The following is a 23,152-nucleotide window of genomic DNA, read 5'->3' on the forward strand; positions in this document are numbered from 1 at the left end:
AAAATTATATTTATTGTTATAACAATACAACAACATAAGTTTCTTATTGAAAACATCGTATAATATTAACATAAGTTTATTGTAATTTTAATTACTTTTTTTTATAAATTTATATTTGCGATTATAATACGCATTTATGATTTTTTTTATTTTATTAAGAAACATTCAAATTTGAAAAACTTTTATTCTCATATTTTAATAAATATGATATAATTTTATATTAAGGTTTTTTTTTTTGCAAAATGTGTTCGTATCAATACTTACACTACTGCAAAATGTGTCCCGCGAGTTCTCTATTTGAGAGCCTTAAAAACTGAGATTTTTTAGGACTCGCATTGCGAGCCCTAAAAGAATGGCCGGAGTAAGTGGCAACGCCACCACTCCACGGTGGCCAATGAGTAATTTTTTAGTGGGTTTTGAAGCCCAAGGAATATGGTGATGGTGGTGGTTCATCTTGTGGTGGCTCGAGGTGTCCGGAAAGTGGTAAGAAAGTTTGGGAAAAATAGAGACGAGCTAGAGAGAGAGATATATATATATATTATTGTGTTTTTTTTATAATATTGAGTGATTTGAGGGAATTTGTGATTTTTTAAAATTCAAACTTTTATGACACACATAAGTTTTTAGGGCTTGCACCGCGTGTCCTAAAAAAATTCTTTGAGAACTCGCAATGAGTGTTCTAAAACGTCCAGGAGGTGTTTGTTAAAAAAATTCAAACTTTTAGGACACACATAGTTTTTAGGACTTGCTCCGCAAGCCTTAAAAGAAATTCCTTTAGGACTCGTTGCGAGTCCTAAAAGGTCCAAGAGGTGTTTGTTAAAAAAAAAATTCAAACTTTTAGAACACACATAGTTTTTAGGACTCGCTCCGCGAGCTCTAAAAGAAATTGCGAGTCCTAAAAAGTCTAGGAGGTGTTTTCAGGACTCATATATAGGTAAGTGTCCTAAAAAAGTGTCATAAAATTATGTTTTTTAGTAGTGTTAATATAAGAAATATAAGAGGTATAGTTATAAATAAATATATATTCTTTAAATTTATTGATTATGTTGCATTTAGTTTGATGTGTAAATATAAATCTCCCCATATGTGAAATAGAGTAAAAAAAAAGTTGAATAAAAGCATATATGTTAATGAAGTCCAAACTACATTCAAGCGTGAGAAATGAGTATTTAAAATTAGAATGAGATGTTCAACTAATCAAATCTCTAAAATTCATATTAGTTTGTTCACGTTTTAAATAGTGAAATAAACTATTTTACAACAGTAATAAAGAGAGTATGTAAACACAAGACCAGAAATTATAATAATAATAATAAAAAAGAGACATTCTTATAAGAGGTATATTAATTAGTAGCCACTAATTGTACTTTTAGTAGGTGCTCTACCCCATATTACAAAATACATCACTAAAATATATATATTTTATAATTTATTTTAAACTTTTACATTATACCATACATCAATTTCTCTATTTTTTCTCTACATTATTTAAATATTATATTTTTTAAAAAATATTTTATTCATTTTAAGAAACAAAATAATTAAATATAATAGTATCACACTCATATATATACAAAAATTTATAAAAAAATAATAAAATATGTATAGTTTGATGAATAGTGTTTAACTACATATAGAGAAATAATATTCATTTAGGTAAAAAAAATATAAATTTACATAACCCATTGGAAAACTATTTAACCATTTTTTTCTCTATATTATAAAGAATAAGACATTTTACCTCCTCTATTAGGAGTGCTCTAAGGGCGTTGATGAGTCTAAAACAAGTATGTTTTAAAAATTTATAACTCGCAAGCGCACAAATCGTATATGAAATATAGTATTCGTGTAAGCACGAGATCGAACCTAAATGAGTTATCTAAAATAAAAAAGAAAACTATTTTAAACCAAAATTAATAAATTCTAACCTAGCTTCAAAGATTGATGAGATTTTTGTATAATGAAAATAAAATAAAATTTTAATAGTAGACATTAATCAAACTATTACCTATTCAATTTAGATATTCTTTTTAAGCACAAATTATTATAAAATTGTAGGATTTATCTTCACTTTTAAAATTATATTTTTAAAGTATTTAATGTAAATCAATATAATGAAATAACAAAATAAATCAATGAATATTATTTATAAGACAAAACATAATATTTTTGTTCTAAGCATTTGATGTGCACAATTTAATGGTACACCTTAATCAAAGAATATTATGATTTCGCACTAATGAAAAACAAAGTGTAAATATGTTCTAAAAATAAAAAATACAAGATATTTAAGATGAAAGAAAATATTTGAAGAAGAAAATCCATAAACTTTATTGTACAAAATGGGAAATCAACACATAACATAAATACTATCTGTTACATATTGTTTCATTATCACCTTAATAATCTTAAAAAGATTAGAAACTCATAACTAAAATAGAAATTACAAACATAAATAAGAAAATTTGGAGGAGAAACCCCCAAATTTTTCCTCTAAAAACTCATAGAAAAAATGACAAAAAAAAAAAAAAAAAAATGAAGAGAATGGAGTAGTCTTAAAAGTGTAGGAATTTTGTAGTGTAAAACCTCTTCCAAGCATACCAAAATGGTCTTGAAAATTCTCTATTTATAGCCAAAACGAGAGTATTAAAATAATTATTTAAAATTAATTAAATTAATAATAATAAAGTAAATAATGGTAAATTTTAGGTGTAATAATGATTTTGTGGTGAAAATGTGTAGAAAAGTTGAGTAAAAATATGACATTTTTAGACACTGGGGACAAGATGACAAGAAGACCATTGGTGGGCTCAAGGAAGAGGCAAGGCAGCTGGTGGCAGGTGGCTTTTGGGCTCGGGCTTGGGATGGCTCGTAGGCCCAATTGGGCTGGTGGAGCTTGGCTGAAAGCTGGCGTGGGCTTATTAGGCGGGCCCGAGTGGAGGCAAGTGGATGGCTGGAGGCGTGGGCCTGGAAGCTTCGGCTGGGACCAGTTGGCTGGAGGAGAGGCACGGGCTGTTGGAGCTGGTTGTAGATGCTTGGGCCGAAGCTGGCGCGGGCCCAGGTGGCTGGGGAGCTGAAGTTGTGCACAGCTGGGGGCAGGAGGAGGTCTGGGCTGCTGGGCCGAATAGGGCATGGGCCTTGGAGAGCTTTTCTTAAATGCCATATTTTTCTTATTTTTTTCAGCTTTAATTCTTGTTTTTCTTTTTCTTTCCAAAGTACCAAAATGCAACATTGTTTTCTACAAAATAATCATAAACTAAATTAAAATTAAATATTTTTACTAATAAAATATACCATATAACTTCCATGAAAATATTAATTTACATAACATTTTATTTCAATAAAATTATATTTTTAGCATTCAAACTAACCATACTAATTTTAAATAATTAAATTAAAATATCTATAAAAACATATAAAAATATAGAAAATTACAATAAGACTAATCAATACAAAATTACTTAAAAATTTAATAAATTACTTAAAAATTCAAACATTAAGCAACAATTAGCATAAAAAAATATGGTAGAATAACTCTATTTTGTAGATTTATCAGAGATAAAAAGAGTTAGACACGGTAACATGATTTGAAAACCTACACAAAATAAATAAATTTTGATTTAGATTAACTCACCCAACTCATTTATTAAATAGGTCATTTTCATACTGATCAGCCAAACCCAAAAATGACACGATCACAACTGGTTTATTATATTTAATTTTTTCAAAATATATTAAATAAATCACAGTGCTAGTTGGCTTATAAATAAGTCATATTAATATTAATGTATTAAGATCATAGGTTGTATTTCTAAGCCTAATTGGTTCCATAATTCTCTTTCTATGAGGAGGTCATCCTCCGTACCCCTTAATAATATATATAATATATTCACAATTTAATAAAAAAAAATATATTCATTGAGCATTTTAAAACTAACTATAAAAAATGTATTAACGAATTATTAATATTTTATACTTAATATATAATACTTGTAATAATTCAGTATGAAATTAAAATTAATGTGAGAAGTATTTTGTTTTAAAATATATATTAAAAATTAAAGATGATTTTGCATAAGGTAAAAATGTCATCTTTATTTAAAAAATTATTTTTCTAAATATAAAAATATATTTTATAAATATAAAATATTTTGCTCAAAATTATAACATTGATTTAAAAAATATAGCAACATTAATTTAAAAATAAATTACTATATTACAACACTACAAAGTGTCCATGCATACAAATATTATACTTGTTTAGTTTTATTTAAAAAATATATTAATTCATTCTTATTATATTTTTTAATTGTTATATACTTTTTAAATAAATAAATAATATTATATATTATAAAAAAATATGTTTAATATAATATATGACACGGACATATTAAAAAAAATAAACCAAAATATTATCTATAGTTTTAAAAAATATTGCACATATGCTAATCACTTAATTAAGTTAGAATACAAAATTGTGGTAAAATCAAATTTCTATTAAATATCTAATTTCTTATTGGAAAAGATCACAGATATTTTAAATTTTAAATCAATTACTTTGTACTATATTAAAAAGTACATATAAATTTCTATTAAATAAATATTCAGTATATATGAAATTATACATTTAATATTTTGATTTTAATATATTTTAATTATTTATCTCAAGACATGTAAAAGATTATACATAAATACATAATCAATAATACAAACAATTAATTAAATAATTTAAGCAAAGTAATTTTTTATAATAATTACTCAATTGTTGTAACAGTTTTAGTTTTAACCATGAACTATAATAGAAAAATAACAAAATTCATTAAAAAAAAATCAATTAGATGCACATTTTTTTATATACTAGATACAAATAACGTGCAATATGCACGTTTGTTTAGTTTAATTTATAGAATTTATTAATTATTTTTATCAAATTTATATTAATGTTATATAAATTTGAAATAAATATGCTATTTTAATTAAATAATTTATTTATTTTTGTTTAAATTTATGTTTGTTCTAGTTTTTATTTAAGTATATGGAAGTGACAACAATAGATTATATATTACATATTTAATGTAATTATTAAATATTATACGTAAATTTTAAATTTAAATTTTTTGCTAGTTTTTTTTTATAAAAAAATTGTTGTTAATTCACAGTAGATTATATTATATATTTAATATAATAAGTGAATTTAAGTTTAATTAAATTTTATTGAAATTATAAAACATATGATTTTATTATTTTTAAATAATTGTCATTATAAAATATCTGAAAAATATCATATTTTAATTCGTTTAATTATTTATTATTTTTAAATATTTATCATTGTAAAATATCTCAAAAATATCTTACTTTAATTTTGTTAATTATTTATTTATTTTATTTAACTTTAAGTGTTTACAAACTACCGTTAAATATAAAAATATTATGTTAAATATAAGAATATTCCGTTAAAGTTAACCTTTAAAAAATAAAAAACAGTTAAAACTTTCCGTTATCTACACACTTATTATATATAGAGATAAAGATATCATAGGTAAAAAAAATATATTAAAAATTTTGAAAGTTAAAAAGAATTAAATGATTATTTCATTAGATAAGGAGACTTGGGGGGTTTGGGTTGGTTTTAGGAGATAAGGAGGTCTTGGTGGTGGTCGGGTGCTTGGGTCGTTGTGGTCCGTCCCACTCCCTCACTATTATTGTTAGTGACTTTCATTACAGTATTTTGTTGCCTCGGTTTAGTAAAGCCAATCCAAATCTAAACGATATCAATCGAAGTGTTGTTCAAGATAGGTACATTTAATCCAAATCTAAAGGATTGGGGCGTTGTTCCGATTCTTATTGATCCACTGTTCTATGATTTATTAGCATGATGTGTGGGTGTTGATAAGATTTGTAGATTGTTACTTTATTTTAAATAATGATTTGATTGACTTTAGGCATGTAATTTTTATTGGTGTTGATATATGTTTGATGGTGAATATTGTAAATTGCTTCATGAATTCATCTTGTTCATTCTTAAAATTGGTTTGTAAGTGATTTGACCGATGTTGTTGGATTGAACTTTTTTACTAAAAATGATCAATTATGTTAAATATATTTTCTATATAATAAATAAGTAGATAATGGAAATTTTTAATTTTAACTGGATATTATTATATTTAACTGTAGTTTGTAAACATTTAAACTTAAATCATATAAAATAAATAATTAAAAGATGATATTTTTGAGATATTTTACAATGATAATTATTTAAAAATAATAAATTATTAAATAATTTAAAATATGATATTTTTGAGATATTATACTATGATAATTATTTTAAAATAATAAATAATTGAATAAATTAAAATATGATATTTTTGAGATATTTTACAATAATAATTATTTAAAAATAATAAAATCATACATTTTATAACTTCAATAAAATTTAATTAAACTTAAACTCACTTATTAGAATCATATCATATTAAATATATAATATAATCTCCTGTGAATTATCAACAAATTACTTTTTTTTTTAAAAACTAACAATAAAATTAAATTTAAAATCTACGTATAATATTTAATAATATATTAAACATATAATATATATTCTCTTGTTGTCACTCCCAAATTAAAAAACTAGAACAAACATAAATTTAAACAAAAATAAATAAATTATTTAATTAAAATAGGATATTTATTTCAAAATTTATATGACATTAATATAAATTTAATAAAAATAATTAATAAATTCTATAAATAAAACTAAGCAAACGTGCGTATTGCATGTTGCTTGTATCTAGTATATATATATATGTATTTTCTTAGGTATAAACATCATTTTTGTCCATATCGTAGGGACATTTTTTATTTTTTGTATTTGGAAAAATTATTACCAATTTTTTTTTCATGAAGACGTACGTTATAGTTATAACAAACATTCTGCCAATTTTACTGTGCTAAAATCAGAGTTCAAACAGTTAGTTGCACGCGTGCTTAATTTTTGTTTATACGCGTGTAAAACAAACTATTTGAACTATGATTTCAACACTGTAAATTATTTAGAATTTTCCGAAAATTATTAGGATGACTATTATATCTATTATAGAAAACGTCCCTACGGTAAGGGCAAAAATGATGCCGCTACATAAGAAGCTTCCTATATATATATATATACACACACTAGGTAAAAGCAATATGCATGCACATTTGTTTAGTTTTATTTTAAAAAAAATATTAATTTATTTTTATTATATTTTTTAATTGTCATTTAAATTTTAAATAAATAAAAAATGTCATGTATTATAAAATAATGACATAAACATATTAAAAAAAAAGCCAAAACATTGTCTACAATTTAAAAAAAAATGATATTTTTTATTTAAAAAAAACCGGTAAACCAATAGTTCATTAGATACACCCTTTTTAAATATAAATGCAGTGTGCATTCTAGTTTTAAAGTAAATTGTTTGAGGTTGTTCACTAGTTTGAAATTTTTGTTCATAATAATTTAAATTTTGGTTCTTTTTATGTTTTGATTTATATATTATAAATGATGATTTTAGTTTTAAAATTAAATATTTTTTTCTAATTTTCTTTTAGAAAAAATATTCAAAATTTTAAATTAACTATGAATTTAAAAATTTTATTTGATCAAATTTTAATTATTTAATTTAAAAAAATTTGAAGCCAACAAAAAGTCATATATAAATATTTATTATTTAATTAATAGTTAGAGCTGATAAAATAAGTAATTTCTTATTAAAAAGCTATCCGATAAAATAAGAAATATATATATTTATGTCTTATGTCACTATTACGTATATATTTGAATAAACAAAATACATGATAAAATAAATAATTAATAAAAGAAAGAAATTAATAAATTTAAGCACATAAGTATTTTTCAGTATTAATTTTGAAAACATAATTGATAGAGTAATTTAAATACTTTAATATGAAATTTTAAAATATGTGATTAAAAATTATTATGACTCATTTATTGTTTTTTATTTTTATTTTCAATATATTTATCTTATATGACTTTATTTTTTAAAATTTATTTACCTTAGAAGATTTTAAAATTAGCAATGTTAGAAAATAATAAAAATATATGTTAAATTTAATGGAAACCAACTATTTTTATTAAAGTCACATTTATAATACATAAAAATATCATTTTGGTTGCCAAATTTTTTTGAAGGGTTTATACCATTTTAGACCATATATTTTGTCTTATTATCTGTTTGAACCCTGTGTTTTGACAAATTATTTTTTAGACTCTGTGTTTTGTAAAATGGTTCAAATAGGCCCCTTAACCAGATTTTGATAAACAAAAAATTAAGTATAACAACACAATTCTTAGGCAGAATGACTATATTTTTGTTCTGAGTTGCTAGTTTGATGAATTATTTGTGATTTTAGTTCAAAAAAATTTGATCAAAATCGAGTTTAAGATTCTATTTGAACTATTTTAGAAAATATAAAGTCTAAAAAGTAATTTATCAAAATATAAAGTTCAAATAAATAATGAGACAAAATAAAAATATATAAACTTTTTTTTAATGTTATTATACAGGTCTCCAGGTCGGAGATCTCCGATGTATATAACAGAAAAATGAAACAGATCGAGAACCTAAATGATACCAAACTAATAAGTTTGGAAACCTCAAAAGATACAAAATAAAATCTGGAGTCATATGTGATATATTTAGGAAATGTTGGGAACAGTTATAAAGACTTTTAATTAACTTTCACGTAATTTTTTAAACAATTATTCATACCTTTCTTTTTATTTTATTTGAAAAAACATAAATCTAAATTATTCGCATAAAAAACAATAAAACCCTCCATCATACCAAAAATAATATACATTTTTTTTTAAAAAAAGTATTATTTTCATATTTTTTTCCTAAGTATCGAGATAAGCTTTATCCTCATCTTTAACCGTTTAACAAACAAAAAATACGGGCTAATGTAGATATAAGAAGATAAATGCAATTAAATTTATATATATAGATAGATAGTATTTATTATTAATTATTTTTGTTTATATGATAAATATTACAAATATTGTATTTGAATTTAAAGTATATATTTTTGTCATTAAAATAGGAATAAGAAAAGGGATTCAAAATCTTAGAGAATACCGCTAATCAGTTAAGAATAGATGACACGTGAAATGAGAAGCCTTTCCATATAAAAAGTTAAATATACAGGTAAATCGGTTAGAAAAGATACAATTCATATTCAACCGATTATAGTCGATTTGAAAGAGTCCCCATTTATTTTCTTCTTCCATTCCATTGGTTCATTCCTTCTTTACTCTCCTCTTTATTGGTTGTTATTTCCTATATATAATAATGCCTATGCCGAGGGTCGTTTTCTCACAAAATAACTACTGAACAGCTTTTCCACTCCTAGTATTTTGGGACCCGAGTTTGTTTTATACTATATTTTTCCATCATTGGGTGGATTCTTAAAAAGGATCTATAAAAAGATTTAGGTTCTCTCTGTTGGGATTCCTTTGTTTCACTCTCTCAACTTGAAAGAAAAAATAATAATAACCCTAATGGATTCATGCAATGATGGTGGTGCTAAAGGGGTTTCTACGCCTGTGAAAGGAGATGATGGTGACTCTCTTAAGTCTTTGGCTTCAATAGTGACGAGTGTTGGAAGTTTTAGAGACAATAAAAATCAGTATGTTCGAGCCGATTCGATTAATCTTAGGACGTTTGGTGTGGAGCTAGAGAAGATGAACTACAATCTATCTTGGTCATTGGAGCCTCAATTACACAAGAAAGAAGAGTGGAGAATCGATGTGTCTAGATTGGAATTAAAACATGTCATTGCTCAAGGCACTTATGGTACTGTTTACAGAGGTGTCTACGATGGTCAAGATGTTGCAGGTACAAATATTGATCTTCGTGTTCCTCAAGTCTTATGTGACCCGTGAAAATTCAAAGTTTTTATAAGTTTGAATTTTTTTTTTATCACCATCTGATTTATTTTTAGTATCGTTCCATGCCTTTGTGGATTTTTAGGCTCTGCATTAGGATATACATTTGTGAGTGTACCTTTAGCCTTTGTTCTTTATCTGTTTGAAACACTAAACACAATGTGTTTTTTAACTCACCCAGGAGGGGTAGGTTAAATGGTCAGATATGTGTATTGATGCATATTACTGTGGTTTCCAAAATATTGTAGGGTTAGGCGGAGCTATTTTTATTTTTATTTTTAAAAAAAGGGGGTCAAGAACATCATGGTGTGTATTGGTGACACTATGTAATGCCCCTTTAATTTTCTTCCTATTACAGTGAAGTTACTGGATTGGGGAGAAGGTGGTATTGCCATAACTGCTGCTACTGCTTCTCTTAGGGCTTCTTTTCGACAAGAGGTGTCTGTTTGGCATAAGCTTGACCATCCAAACGTTACAAAGGTAAAAAACAAATGACTTTCCATGCGAAGAGATGATGTGTTGTCTGTTGTGTGTTGTGTGTGATGATAGCCTTCAAACCATTTATCTGATTCAAAACTTGGTAGTTTGTTCATTAGACATTTAGCACTATTTTTTTTTTGAGGGTGTGAGGGGCTGATGTACTTTCTTACCCTCTTATTGTTCCATTCTTTTTTTTTAATGTAAGTGTTTAGCTTTCAGTTCATAGGAGCTTCAATGGGAACTTCGAAGCTCAAAGTTCCTTCTACCAACTCCCTCAATGAATCTCGATTTTCATGTCCTTCAAACGCTTGTTGTCTTGTTGCTGAGTACCTTCCTGGTGGTACACTAAAAAACTATTTATACAAGAATAGGAGAAAGAAAATCTCCTTTATGATCGTCATTCAACTTGCATTGGATATGGCTAGAGGGTTAGTTTAGTTAATCACTTCTTAGTTCCTCTGTTATTTTTGGTTCTTAACATTAGTACTTGCTTTGCTTCTATTTTTTGCAGTCTGAGTTACCTTCATTCACAAAGTATGGTACACCGCGATGTAAAAACTGAAAATATGTTATTAGACACTCGTAGAACTCTTAAAATTGCTGATTTCGGTGTTGCTCGAGTTGAAGCTCAGAATCCTGAAGATATGACTGGAGAGACTGGTACACTTGGCTACATGGCACCAGAGGTACTAATTGAAATTTTAGTACTACTTTTTGTTTTTTGTTTTTTTCAGCATCAAAGTTAATCTAAAATGAAAACTACTTGTGCAGGTCGTTAATGGGGAGCCATACAACAGAAAATGTGATGTGTATAGCTATGGTATATGCTTATGGGAAATCTACTGCTGTGATATGCCTTATCCTAATATGAGTTTTGCTGATAAGTCATCTGCAATTGTTCTACAGGTTTGTTCTGAAGTTTTTAAGGACTTTATGTTAGTTGACATGATAATAGTGCTCTTTCTCTTTATGTACTAATGAAATTTTTTTTAAGCAAAAATGGCAGAATCTGCGACCTGAAATCCCAAAATACTGTCCGAAATCATATGCAAGGATCATGAAAAAATGTTGGGATGCAAATCCACAGAAACGTCCTGACATGGCTGATGTAGTTAGGCTGCTAGAGGCAATTGATACAAGCAAGGGTGGTGGCATGATACCTGAAGACCAAGCTCCTGGCTGCTTCTGTTTTGGCACGCCTCACGGCCCATGATTCTTTCTTCTCCAATTCTAATCTAATTTCATCAGATTATTTATGAAAACTAGGTAGTTTAGAGCTAGAATTGAGGCCTGGTGTTTTTCTAAAGAAGGGTCCATAATTCTAGATGTCTTTGCAGTGATTCTTTCATAACTTAGTTCATGGTAGTTTGGAAGATTAGTTGACTATTTCTGCAATAAGTTATGTTTCTTAGCTTTTATGAGTTTTTAACTGATTTTTTAAAAATTTTATTTTATGGCTTTTCTTTGGTGCTTGGTCAACTTTGTGAATGTATGTTTGTTCATGCAATTATAAACTTTGAATCAGTCATCTTGTTGTACTCTTTTTTACGAATCTGGTTTTGATAAAACGTTAATTCTCTTAAAATCCCTTTAAAGAATAGCGAGTAGCGAGTATTCTCTTCCTCCCAAAGTGAGACTTTGATGAAATCTCCTCCCGTAGATTCTTAAGAACACGTTCACAAGAGATACTATATGTTTGTTCATGCAATTATAAACTTTCATGTAAATTCCTCAAAACTAAGGGACTAAAAAAAATAAAAGTGAAAAACTGCCCATCAACAATCATGATAACCAAATTGGTCTCCACTTTTGGTAGAGTGAACTTTAAAAAAGTGAATATTCATATGCAGAGAACATTTCAGGTTTATTCAGATTTGGGTGTAATGGAAATTGATTATATTCTCTGTTATAAGTCTATTCGTTCAGTGAGTGGGATTCCACTTGTGCTGCACAAATACTCGATGCTTGTCAAAAATCTGTGCCACTTTGCTAAGTGGAGTTGCAATCAGACCCAAATATGAAAGCATTGCAACCAGAAATCTACTCATTCACAACCTCACCTTGTCTCTAATTATACACACCACTTTTCAAACCGTAGAGATTATGAGTATCAAAATTCAAATCTACACGTCATTAACAGTTTATTAGTTCTTCTTAATAAATAAAGAAGAGTCACAGTCACGATAAGATATGAGGTTGTGTGCTAGTACTTTAAGCTTAGCTTAGGCTTAGCTTAGATGAGGTATGTCTAAACGAGCTAATTAAAAGTTTTATTTAAACTAGAGCATGTAACTGTTCAGGGTTTAATAACCAAAGTGTTATTGCTTCTCAAGTATGAAATACAAAGATAAATATAATTTTTTTTAAGAATATACCAATTTGAACCCCTAAATTTGAACGATATATACGAGTCCTTCACTCAGCTCAGGTACAACTGGAAAATAAATACGTGGAAGAAATAACTCAGGAATCCATTTATCATCCACGTGGACAGCTCAATTTTCACGGTGATTATGCGAGCTAGGGATGCATAGGTTGCGAATCGTGAGCTCATGATATTCAAACGACTTCCATAGTACGAGTTCAGAGATATATCTAGCTCGTGATAACTCAAATATATTGCGTACCCGCGAATCCTCAAGGACTCGGGTATTTTTATACGATTATTTATGACCGGCCTGTCATATTTAATGTCCCAGATATTAGGAGACCATTTATCTCGTGATCAGATCATATCCTAGTATAAATGAAAATTATTTGTATTAAATGTAATAAATATGCAAATCCGTGATTGACTCACGCGGCTACCAAAACCTGTCCATGGAATTTCTCTATAAATACTGAGAATTGGACAGGAAAATGGAGGATTATTCTGTAATACTGAAACTTTACCAAAATAGAGAGAGAAAAACAATAATAATATAGACTCGTAGACTAGGTGGATTTTAACCACTGAATCACGTAAAAAGATCTGTCTTAGGGAGTTCATTTCTTATTTCGGTTTATTATCAAGCACTAATCAACCTTGTTATTTTCTTCGTTCACTATTGACAAAAAACTGCGTCAATAATATATATATATATATATAAGTGTTAAACTATTTATTTTTTCAATTAGGTTCAAAATAGTACATTAAGTTCATTTTTTCTCAAATTAATATTCTTTAAAATCCTAAATATCCTTAACTTTAATATCTTAATATATTTGAAATATATATTTTTTTGTTATATTTTTTTTGAAAAGTAAGTATTCAAAATTAAAAATAATTTTCAATTAATTTAAAGTCTATAAATTAATAATGTTTTTTAATTTTTATGTTTATATTAATTAAAAATAAATTAAATTAAATTTCTTATTTTAATCAATGTTTGTTTAAATTTTATTCCGTATAAACTATAAATAAATTAAAAATATATATTTTTAAATATATTAGTTATTAAAATTCTGGTATTTCGATTACTAAAACAAATTACTTGACCAAAATAAGTCTCAAATGTTTGATGTTTCACTCAAACTTGAAGCAAAGGAACAAGGTAACTCTATTCCGTTTTTGTAATGCATCTATCACCCTGCATAAGATTTTTTTAATTGGACAGGATTATTGCTCTTTTTTTTTCTTTTATTAGAAAGGTCAATTAGAATGGTTGGGCATTAGAATTTTTTTTTCAAGTTGCAGGGTTGAAACCATGCTCCTTTAATTTAATTTTAAGGAGAAGTCATTCCACCATATGCATGTTTGACATTAATAATAAAATATTGTTTTGTTTTTGTTTTTAAAAATAAAAGATTATTCTTTAAAAATAGATGAAGGCCTTTGATATTATTTTTAGAAAACAAATTTTAAAAAGAAGGTTAAAAGCACAACAAATATTTAGCTTTTATGCTTTTTAAAAGCAATTTTGTTTGTTAATTTTTATTATTATTTTCTATCACATCATTTTATTTCTAATGATATACTTTCACATTGCTTTAGCTTTCATTACTTTCTTGTAACAATTTATTTTTAATTATTTTATGAAATTTCGTATTTTATGATTACCAAGTGATTAAAGTAAAACAACTTAATTCAATGTGAAATATTGATTAATTTGTTTAAACTGATTCCAGAGTTGTTAGCACAACTGATACAAATGTTAAGTCAGAAACAGAAAAACAGATAAAAATCAATACACGATAATTTTTACGTGGTTCAGAAATCCTTTCGAATAACATACATCCACGGGGCCACGCCTAGAGAATAAATCAATTAGTAAAGAAATAATGTGTACAAAAACATTGACTTAAATAACGTAAGACTCCCTCTTAACTTATTGCCGCCATCTTGTTGTACTATTCTTTACGAAGCTGGTTTTGATAAAAAGTTAATTCTCTTGAAATCCCTTTAAAGAACAGCGAGTATTCTCTTCCTCCCAAAGTGAGACTTTGATGAAATCTCCTCTCGTAGATTCTTAGGAACACGTTCACAAGAGATACTATATGTTTACAAGGAACAAGATAGATATATGGACAAATGCACTCGACACACATACAAAGATTAAGGTGAACAACTTAATCTTTACAAAGAAAAATACTATTCAAAATAACAAGTGTTTACAAAATTCAAAATGGAAGAGATAATTTTTCCAAAGGTATTGGCAAGGTATTTATAGGTGAGTAGGTCGACCAAGGCCAACTCTTTCTGAAATTTTGTAATCAATACAAGAATATTTGCAAATTTCTTGGACTTTAGAAAAATTTGCCAGCCAGATTGATTCTGTTTCGACAGAATAGGAAATTGTTGAGTCAGCAAGGGCATCAGTCTTATATGGCTGAACAAACTTGGTCATTTCTTTCGACCATGTTCATTTTTGAAACATTCTTATCCTGAGAAAACATAATCCCTGAAAATACCACACTAAAAATGATTTCCACACTATGAAGAGCTAAATCAAGTGACAACTAATTCATAAATCAAGTAAATTAATTTAGATATGCCACAATTTTCTAAATGAGTTTAAAATATTTTGTCTAATGTTAATCTAGCCAATAAAAGAATTTTACAATCTCCCCATTTGGCATCTTGTCAGACAAAAATGTTTTAACGATTTATTTTGAGAGTTCCTGCAAAATTAAATTGGTTAGTGCAAACGAGTATTACAATTACTCCCCCCGCGAAAGATATCTCAAGCATAACCAATGACACACAAACAATGTTAACTTTTATCAAAGTTTAACATTTTAACCAACAAAATAAAGAATTCCCAAACACCCAAAATTACTCCCCCATTTTGTCTATCAATAAGCCAAATGAGCAACAACAAAATACCATAAAACACCCAACACAAAAGAGAAGGCAACTAAAGTGTTCTTTTATAATTTATTGAAAATGAAAATGATGCAAACAAAACATAAGCAGGGAAAGATGGTGCATTCGATCCACTTCCACGAGTCTTCACCATGGTTCCTGCAAAGAGAAGAAAAAAGAACACACGACAGAATCAACAAAGAGAAGAACGAAAAAAAAGACAAGCGAAAAGATTTCTCTCGGTTTTGGGCAAAAAGAGATAAGTGATGTAATGGTGGCTGACTTGATGTGATTGACTATAAATGAGAAGAATTTGATATCTTTTCATTTTTTAAAAATTGATATGCAAAAGACCAAACCAAACAATTCCCTTCAAAACACAAATCGGGTAACTACCCACAATGCCACAAAAATAGGAAAATGCAAGAAATGACAACTTTTTGGGTCAAAGAATATAGTAGGAAAATAAATTCAATTAACAAAGATACTTATCAGCCCCCACACAAAAAAAAATTATTTATTATTTTTTTCGATTTATATATATTTTTTATTTATTTGATGAAAATGCCAAAATATCCATTTTTGATTGAGCTCCAAAATCGTGACCTGCCCATTGAGAAAATAATCAACATTAATTTATAACAAGCATTTTTACTATAAGGTTAGAATATATATATATATATATATATATTTAGCATATATCAATTTTTGAAATCAAGAAATCACCACAAAATTTTTAGTCCAGACACAAATAATATTTCAACCAAATCAACAGTGTGTATGCATCTTACAAGAATTTTCTTAGCAGTAATTTCAAGCATTTGTGTGTGATTATGAAAGCAAGGGTCATTGCCCTGTAGCAAATATGTTTCTTTTTTTTTTTATTAGCCTTTTCCTCAATTAACAAAATGTACCCAAGTTAGACGCTTTCACACTACACTGAAGGTAACCATTTTCATTGGTAGCGTATCCTCTACATAATTTTAGCTACATAGTTCTAACTTACTCAAAGATGGCTTTCACACACCAGTGTAGGTAGCTCTATTCTAAAATGGAGCTTGAGAAATACCTTCTTTTTTTTAAAAAAAAAAATATGCTCACACAAAATATGCACTATTGATTTTGAAAAAATATTATAAGAGGGACTAAATATTTTGGGTTCATTCCTAATAACAAAATATGATATAAGCTAACTATAAAATCTAACCAGCACTAATGCACGATAAAATAATGTTTGGAGATTTCCTCTTAGGACGAGATCAAGAAGATAAAGGAGCAACTTTTCATATAGGGCTTATGGCAAAAAATAAACATAAGATAACTTAATTAGAACAAACCCCCAAGGATTTCATGAGGGAATCAAATCTGATCGTATCAAGGACTTTTGTGAAAATATCAGCAATTTGTTTGTTAGTCTCAATATATTCTAGGACCAAAGTTGTAATTTCAACAAGTTCTTTAATGAAATGATGGAGAATATCAATGTGTTTCTGCGAGAATGTTGGACAAGATTTTTTGAAGTACTTATTGCACTAGTATTGTCACAAAAAATAGTCTAAGTATCCAAATCAAACCCATAGTCGGCCATCAATTATTTCATCAACAAAAATTGAGTACAATAGCTTCCTGCAGCTATGTACTCAGCCTCGACAGTGACAAGGAGATTGAATTTTGTTTCTTGCTATGCCAAGAAACCAAATTGTTCCTGTTTACCCAAAAACGGCTGCTGATGACGTGGCAAGAATTTATCACACGTGGTTGACACGTGGCAGCGTCAAAAGGAAGAGGTGTTGTTTGCCCATCGACCAGCTCCCTGTTGCTTTATCAAAACTCACAATTAGATGCGATCAAATTAGTCGTATGCTTCGGTTTATTTCCTTAAAAGATTGTAATTTTATAATAACTACATTGATTATTTCCTCTTTATTGCCTTGATACGCTGATATTAAGGAGAATTAAGGCCCATTGGCCCATGTAACCCCCCTTTGAGCCTATAAATATGCATGAGAGGGCTCAAGGAGGGGACTTTTGAACCAATTTTTGATAGACTCAGAGAGAGAGTGAAAAGGTGAATATCCATCATTTTATTGTAACTCTCCTAAGGCTTGTGAAACTCAAGAACCCTAGTTCTTTGATCATGGCATTAGGATTCAATATCAATAATAGCACTAAGTGGACGTAGGTCATTACCATTCATTGGGGCCGAATCACTATAAATCATCTGTGTCATTTCTTTACCATTGGATTACATTCTTGACTATCATCTCATTTATTGTTGTATTTCTGACTTCGTGTTGTTGGCAAAATCGAGGGTCAACATTCTGGTGCTTTTATTGAGAGATTGATCAAGAAGCTGTAAGAAAATCTAATGGCAAAGACATCTAAGAAAGCTGGATCGGTCGCTGACACTGCATCATCTCAACCTCCTCCTCCAAATGTGGCGAGGAATGAACGACATTTAGAGTTCGAAGAGGAGGAGTTGGATACAAAAACACTGAGGGGAACACTGGGGGTGTTGCAAGATGAGTTGGCTAATCTGAGGGCCAATCAGGAGAATGCAGTGGAGACAATGGCGTTGCAGTAGAGAGAAATTGAACGTCAGAGCCAGGAGCTGAATGAGCGGTAGGCGGACATGGACCGTCGGCAGAGGGATGCCATGGCCACTCTTGAAGCAGCCATTCAATTAGCTCGAGGACAAGCTATGCCGGCCTCTCAACTGGATCAGCCACCGAGCACGCCACCACAGCGGGCTCCCAATCCAAGTCCTCCGCTCCAGCCAGCAAGCCCCCAAAGGTCTGAGCAGCAACCTGTGGCTCATGATGATGTCCCAATTCGGGATCCTGAGCAGCAGCCTCCATCTCAAGCCGGTCGAGGCAATCCCCAACGCTAGAGGCAGAATAGGGCCGGGTAGCCACCCCGCAGCCCTAGACGCCCAGGGGACGAAGAGCCAAATCCACCGAGCAGGGGGTAGCGTCCTTCTGCCAACATAAGGAACAATAAGTCAGGCTCTGCGGTCAGGGGCCCCCCATGGCATAATAATATACGGGGGCCCAACGACCAGCGTAGGCCTCCCCCTGACGCTCGAGAAATACCAGCTCGAGGAGGAAATATCGTGAACAGCCGGTCACGCCATAGTCGGCCACAGTTTAGAGACAACCACGACTATAATGAAGCCGATTCTGGCAGAGGGAATGCCGATCGGAGGAATGACGCAAGAGGTGGAGGCAGGAGCCCCCCACCTAGAGAAGATAGGCCAGCAAGCCATAACGTTGGGGGGCAACCCAGACAAAACAACGTCTTTGATCGGCTAGGAGTTAGTGAGTAGAGGCGCATGGATGAAGATTTGAGGGACGTGCTCAACGACCGTCGCGAGAGACACGATGAGTACGCTCCCCCGGCGCCAGTCACCCCAGCAATCCCAGATGCGGTTCAGGCACAAATTGATGCCTTGAACCAAGCAGTATAACAACTGGTTGGGAGTCGAACATCCGACATAGAGTACGATAGGAGGAGGGGCACTCTGTTTGTGCAAAGGATTGCCGAAGCAGAAACCCCCAGTAAATTCAAAATGCCTGTACTGCCGAACTTTGATGGGTACGGAGACCCAGTATCTCATGTCAACAAATTTGAGATACAAATGGACATTCAGAAGGTGTCGAACGATGCCGGTTACAGGATCTTCCCCGCAACACTATCTGACACCGCCCAGGAGTGGTTCTTTAAGTTCCCTCCTGCTAGTATAGTATCCTAGGAGATGTTTGTGAAGGAATTCTACGGACAATTCTATGCGGGTCGCGTACACCCCACAAAGGCCAACCAGCTGGTCGAGATACGCCAGAAGGAGGGAGAGCCCTTGAAGGAGTACGTCCAACGCTTTATGTGAGCAGCGGTTGAAGCCAAGACAGTGGGCGACGAAGGAAAGATGATGGCCCTAACTGCTGGGGTTAGGCGCCATTCCCTTCTCTAGAGCAGCCTGAGGAAAAATGGGGTAAAAAGTACCCAGGAGATTTTGGATCGAGCTGATCGATATATCAAGCTCGAGAACGCGATTGCCAACGAGGGGAAATCGCCCACGAAGGACAAGGGGCCAAAGGAAGAACTCGCCAGGGCCGCCAACGGGTTGGAAAAACCCAATGGCAACGACAAGGGCAACGGGAATGGAAATGGCAGAAATGGTGGAAAACGGGCGAGCAATGAGCCGTCAGCATCTGATAATAAATTCCCCAAAGGCAATAGATACGAGCCAAGATTCACCAACTACTCGGCCCTTGTCAAAAGTCGAGCAGAGGTCTACCAGGCGACCAGCTCTAATGTTCCTTATAAGCGACCCACACCTATAAGGAATGATATCTCCAAGAGAGATACCACAAAATTTTGTCGTTTTCACAATGACTACGGACACGATACCAATGAGTGCAACCAGTTGAAGGACGAGATTGAGTTCCTGATCAGGCAGGGACATCTAAGGAGATATGTGCGAGCCACAGGAGGGTCTCAACGAGAAGCTCAAGGTGGCAACGAGCAGGCACCTGCATGCCAACGCTCACCACCTTTATAGCCAACTCCTGTGGCAGGCACGTTACTCATCATTTGTGGTGACCCACACCTTGCAGGGGACAGTGGGAAGGCAAGGGAACGATACGCTTGAACCCTACGGCACGACCAGGACATCAAGATGATGAGTGTGGAGGATCGAGCACCAAAGAAGGCTCGAACAGAGGAGGAATTAATAACCTTCTCTGAGGACGATGCCCACACTCTGATCCGCTGGTCACGGACGTTCAGATTTCCAACATGATGGTTAAGAGGGTGTTGGTTGACACAGGAAGCTCAGTCAACATCCTATACAAGTCTTCACTGAAAAGAATGAAACTGTCCATCAAGGATTTGGAGCCATGCAACCAAACCATTTATGGTTTTTCTAGCGAAGGGCTCGCCTCAACTAGGTCGATCAGGCTCCCAGTTACAGCAGGTACTGCACCTGCAAACAGGACATTACTCACTACTTTCATAGTAGTTGATTGTCCTTTAGCATATAATGCTATAATTGGGAGGCCAATTTTGGTCAACTTACGAGCCGTCACCTCAATATGGCACCTAGCCATGAAATTCCCAACCGACGCAGGGATAGGATGCGTGTTGGGAAACCAGCGGGAAGCGAGGGAGTGCTACAACGCCTTGATAACTAAGGCCAAGAAAGGTGTATCGAGGGAAGTTGCCGGAAAAGAGTTGCAAATGGCGACTGATGTACAAGCCCAATCAGGTGATGATGTCACCAAATAGGGCGTTGCCCAAAGTGAGGATAGAGATTTAGATCCTCGCTTTGGGGATTTTGATGAAGAGATATGACCCATCGAGGACCTTGAAGAGGTCCAACTCGATGAAGAAAATCCGACCAGGGTTGTGAAAGTCGGTAAAAACTTAGAGACAACAACGAAACAAGAACTGGCAGAATTTTTAAAGGAAAACCAGGAAGTCTTTGCCTGGTTGCACAAAGACATGGTAGGAATAGACCCTGCAGTCATTAGCCATGTCCTGAACATAAACAAAAATTTTCCACTAGTACAACAGAAAAGGAGGCTGCTCGACAAAGATAGATCAAAGGCTCTAAAAGAAGAAGATGATAAGCTAAGGGAGAATGGATTCATCAGGGTAGCGTTTTATCCATCATGGGTCTCTAATCTCGTGCTAGTTCCCAAGCCGAATGACAAATGGAAAACATGCGTGGATTTCACAGACCTTAATAAAGTCTGCCCTAAAGATTGTTTCCTACACCCTAGAATCAACCAACTGGTCGATTCCACTGCAGGGCACGAGATTCTCTCATTCATGGATGCATACTCCGGGTATAATTAGATTAGTATGCTTCCACCTGATGAGGATCACACTAGCTTTTAGACCGACACAGGGCTTTACTGTTACAAAGTAATGCCTTTCGGTTTGAAGAACGCTGGTGCGACTTACCAGCGACTGGTCAACCACATGTTTAAGGAGCTGATCGGAACGAACATGGAAGTATATGTCAAGGACATGCTGGTTAAGTCGAAAAAGGTAGAAGGGCATATAGGGGACTTGCAAGAATGCTTCAACGTCTTGAACAAGTATCAAATGAAGTTGAACCCCCTCAAATGCTCCTTCGGTGTAGGATCAGGGAAGTTCTTGGGATTCATAGTAAACTCGAGAGGAATTGAGGCTAATCCCGAGAAGATCAAAGCCCTGGTCGATATGAAATTGCCAGCAAAGATCAAAGGATGTTCAAAGCTTGACCGGAAGAATTGCTTCTCTTAGTAGATTTATTTCTAAACCGACAGACAAATGCTTCCCATTTTTTAATCTACTCAGAGGCAATAAGAAATTTGAATGGACAGAGGAGTGCAAATAGGCTTTTCAAGCTTTGAAAACGCACATGTCACAACCACCGATTCTATCAAAACCAGTTGATAAAGAAACCTTGATCATTTACTTGGCGGTCACAGAGTATGCTGCTAGTGCTGTCCTGGTAATAGAAGAAGAAGGCGTACAAAAGGCTGTTTATTATGTAAGCAAGAGGCTAATAGGAGTAGAGCTGTGATAGCCACCTATTGAGAAGTTAGCCTATTGCTTAATTTTTGCCTCCAAGAAGCTGCGGCCATACTTCCAAGCTCACCCCATTATAGTTTTGACCGATCAACCTCTACGTCAAGTTCTGCAGAAGCCAGAAGCCGCAGGAAGATTATTGAAATGGGCGGTCGAACTTGGGCAATTCGATATCTCTTACCTGCCACGAGCAGCAATAAAAGGGCAAGCCCTGGCGGACTTCGTCGCAAAATTCACCGGGCTTCCAGATAGCGAGCAGACAGAAGCACCTGAGCCTCAAAACCAAACTCCCTCATGGAAGTTGTTCACGGATAGCTCCTCTAATGAACATCACATAGGAGCAAGTGTGATTTTAATAACGCCTGAATGGCATCGATTTCACTGCGCAATCAGGTTTGACTTCACTACTTCTAACAACGAGGCTGAGTATGAAGGACTGCTCGCTGGGTTACGGTTGGCCAGGGATATGAACATAAAGGCACTTGACATCTACAGTGAATCTCAACTGGTAGTAAATCAGATCATGGGAGAATACCAGACCCGAGGTTTAAAAATGGTTGCTCACTTAAACAAAGCAAAGGATATATTGGCGCAGTTTGATAAGTACACCCTTCAGCAAGTACCTCGCGACCAGAATTCAAACGTTGATGCTTTGGCCAAATTTCTAATGCCCCGAAATCCCTTTTGTGGTTTAATGGTTGGATTAGTAGGCTAGGAGGGCCATAATTGATTTATTATGCCATTAAACTGTTATATGCATGTTTGTGTGAATTATATTATAATATGATGTTAAATGCATGCATGTGGGTCCACATTTCATGACAGGGGTATTTTGGTAATTTGGCCCATTGAGGGCGTAATTGTAT

General features: G+C 32.1%; 1 protein-coding gene across 1 annotated transcript; it reads left to right on the plus strand.

The window, feature by feature from the left end:
- Positions 1 to 9,428: 9,428 nt before the first annotated feature.
- Positions 9,429 to 11,926, plus strand: LOC133791624 (serine/threonine-protein kinase STY13-like). The gene is made up of 6 exons (XM_062229544.1): positions 9,429 to 9,896; positions 10,305 to 10,426; positions 10,646 to 10,854; positions 10,938 to 11,112; positions 11,198 to 11,332; positions 11,433 to 11,926. Exons 1-6 carry the CDS (start codon positions 9,560 to 9,562, stop codon positions 11,637 to 11,639), a joined length of 1,185 nt encoding a protein of 394 aa, XP_062085528.1. The 5' UTR covers positions 9,429 to 9,559; the 3' UTR covers positions 11,640 to 11,926.
- The last annotated feature ends 11,226 nt before the right edge of the window (positions 11,927 to 23,152 follow it).

Source organism: Humulus lupulus, chromosome 1 (genome assembly GCF_963169125.1).
Source record: "Humulus lupulus chromosome 1, drHumLupu1.1, whole genome shotgun sequence".
Taxonomy (NCBI): domain Eukaryota; kingdom Viridiplantae; phylum Streptophyta; class Magnoliopsida; order Rosales; family Cannabaceae; genus Humulus; species Humulus lupulus.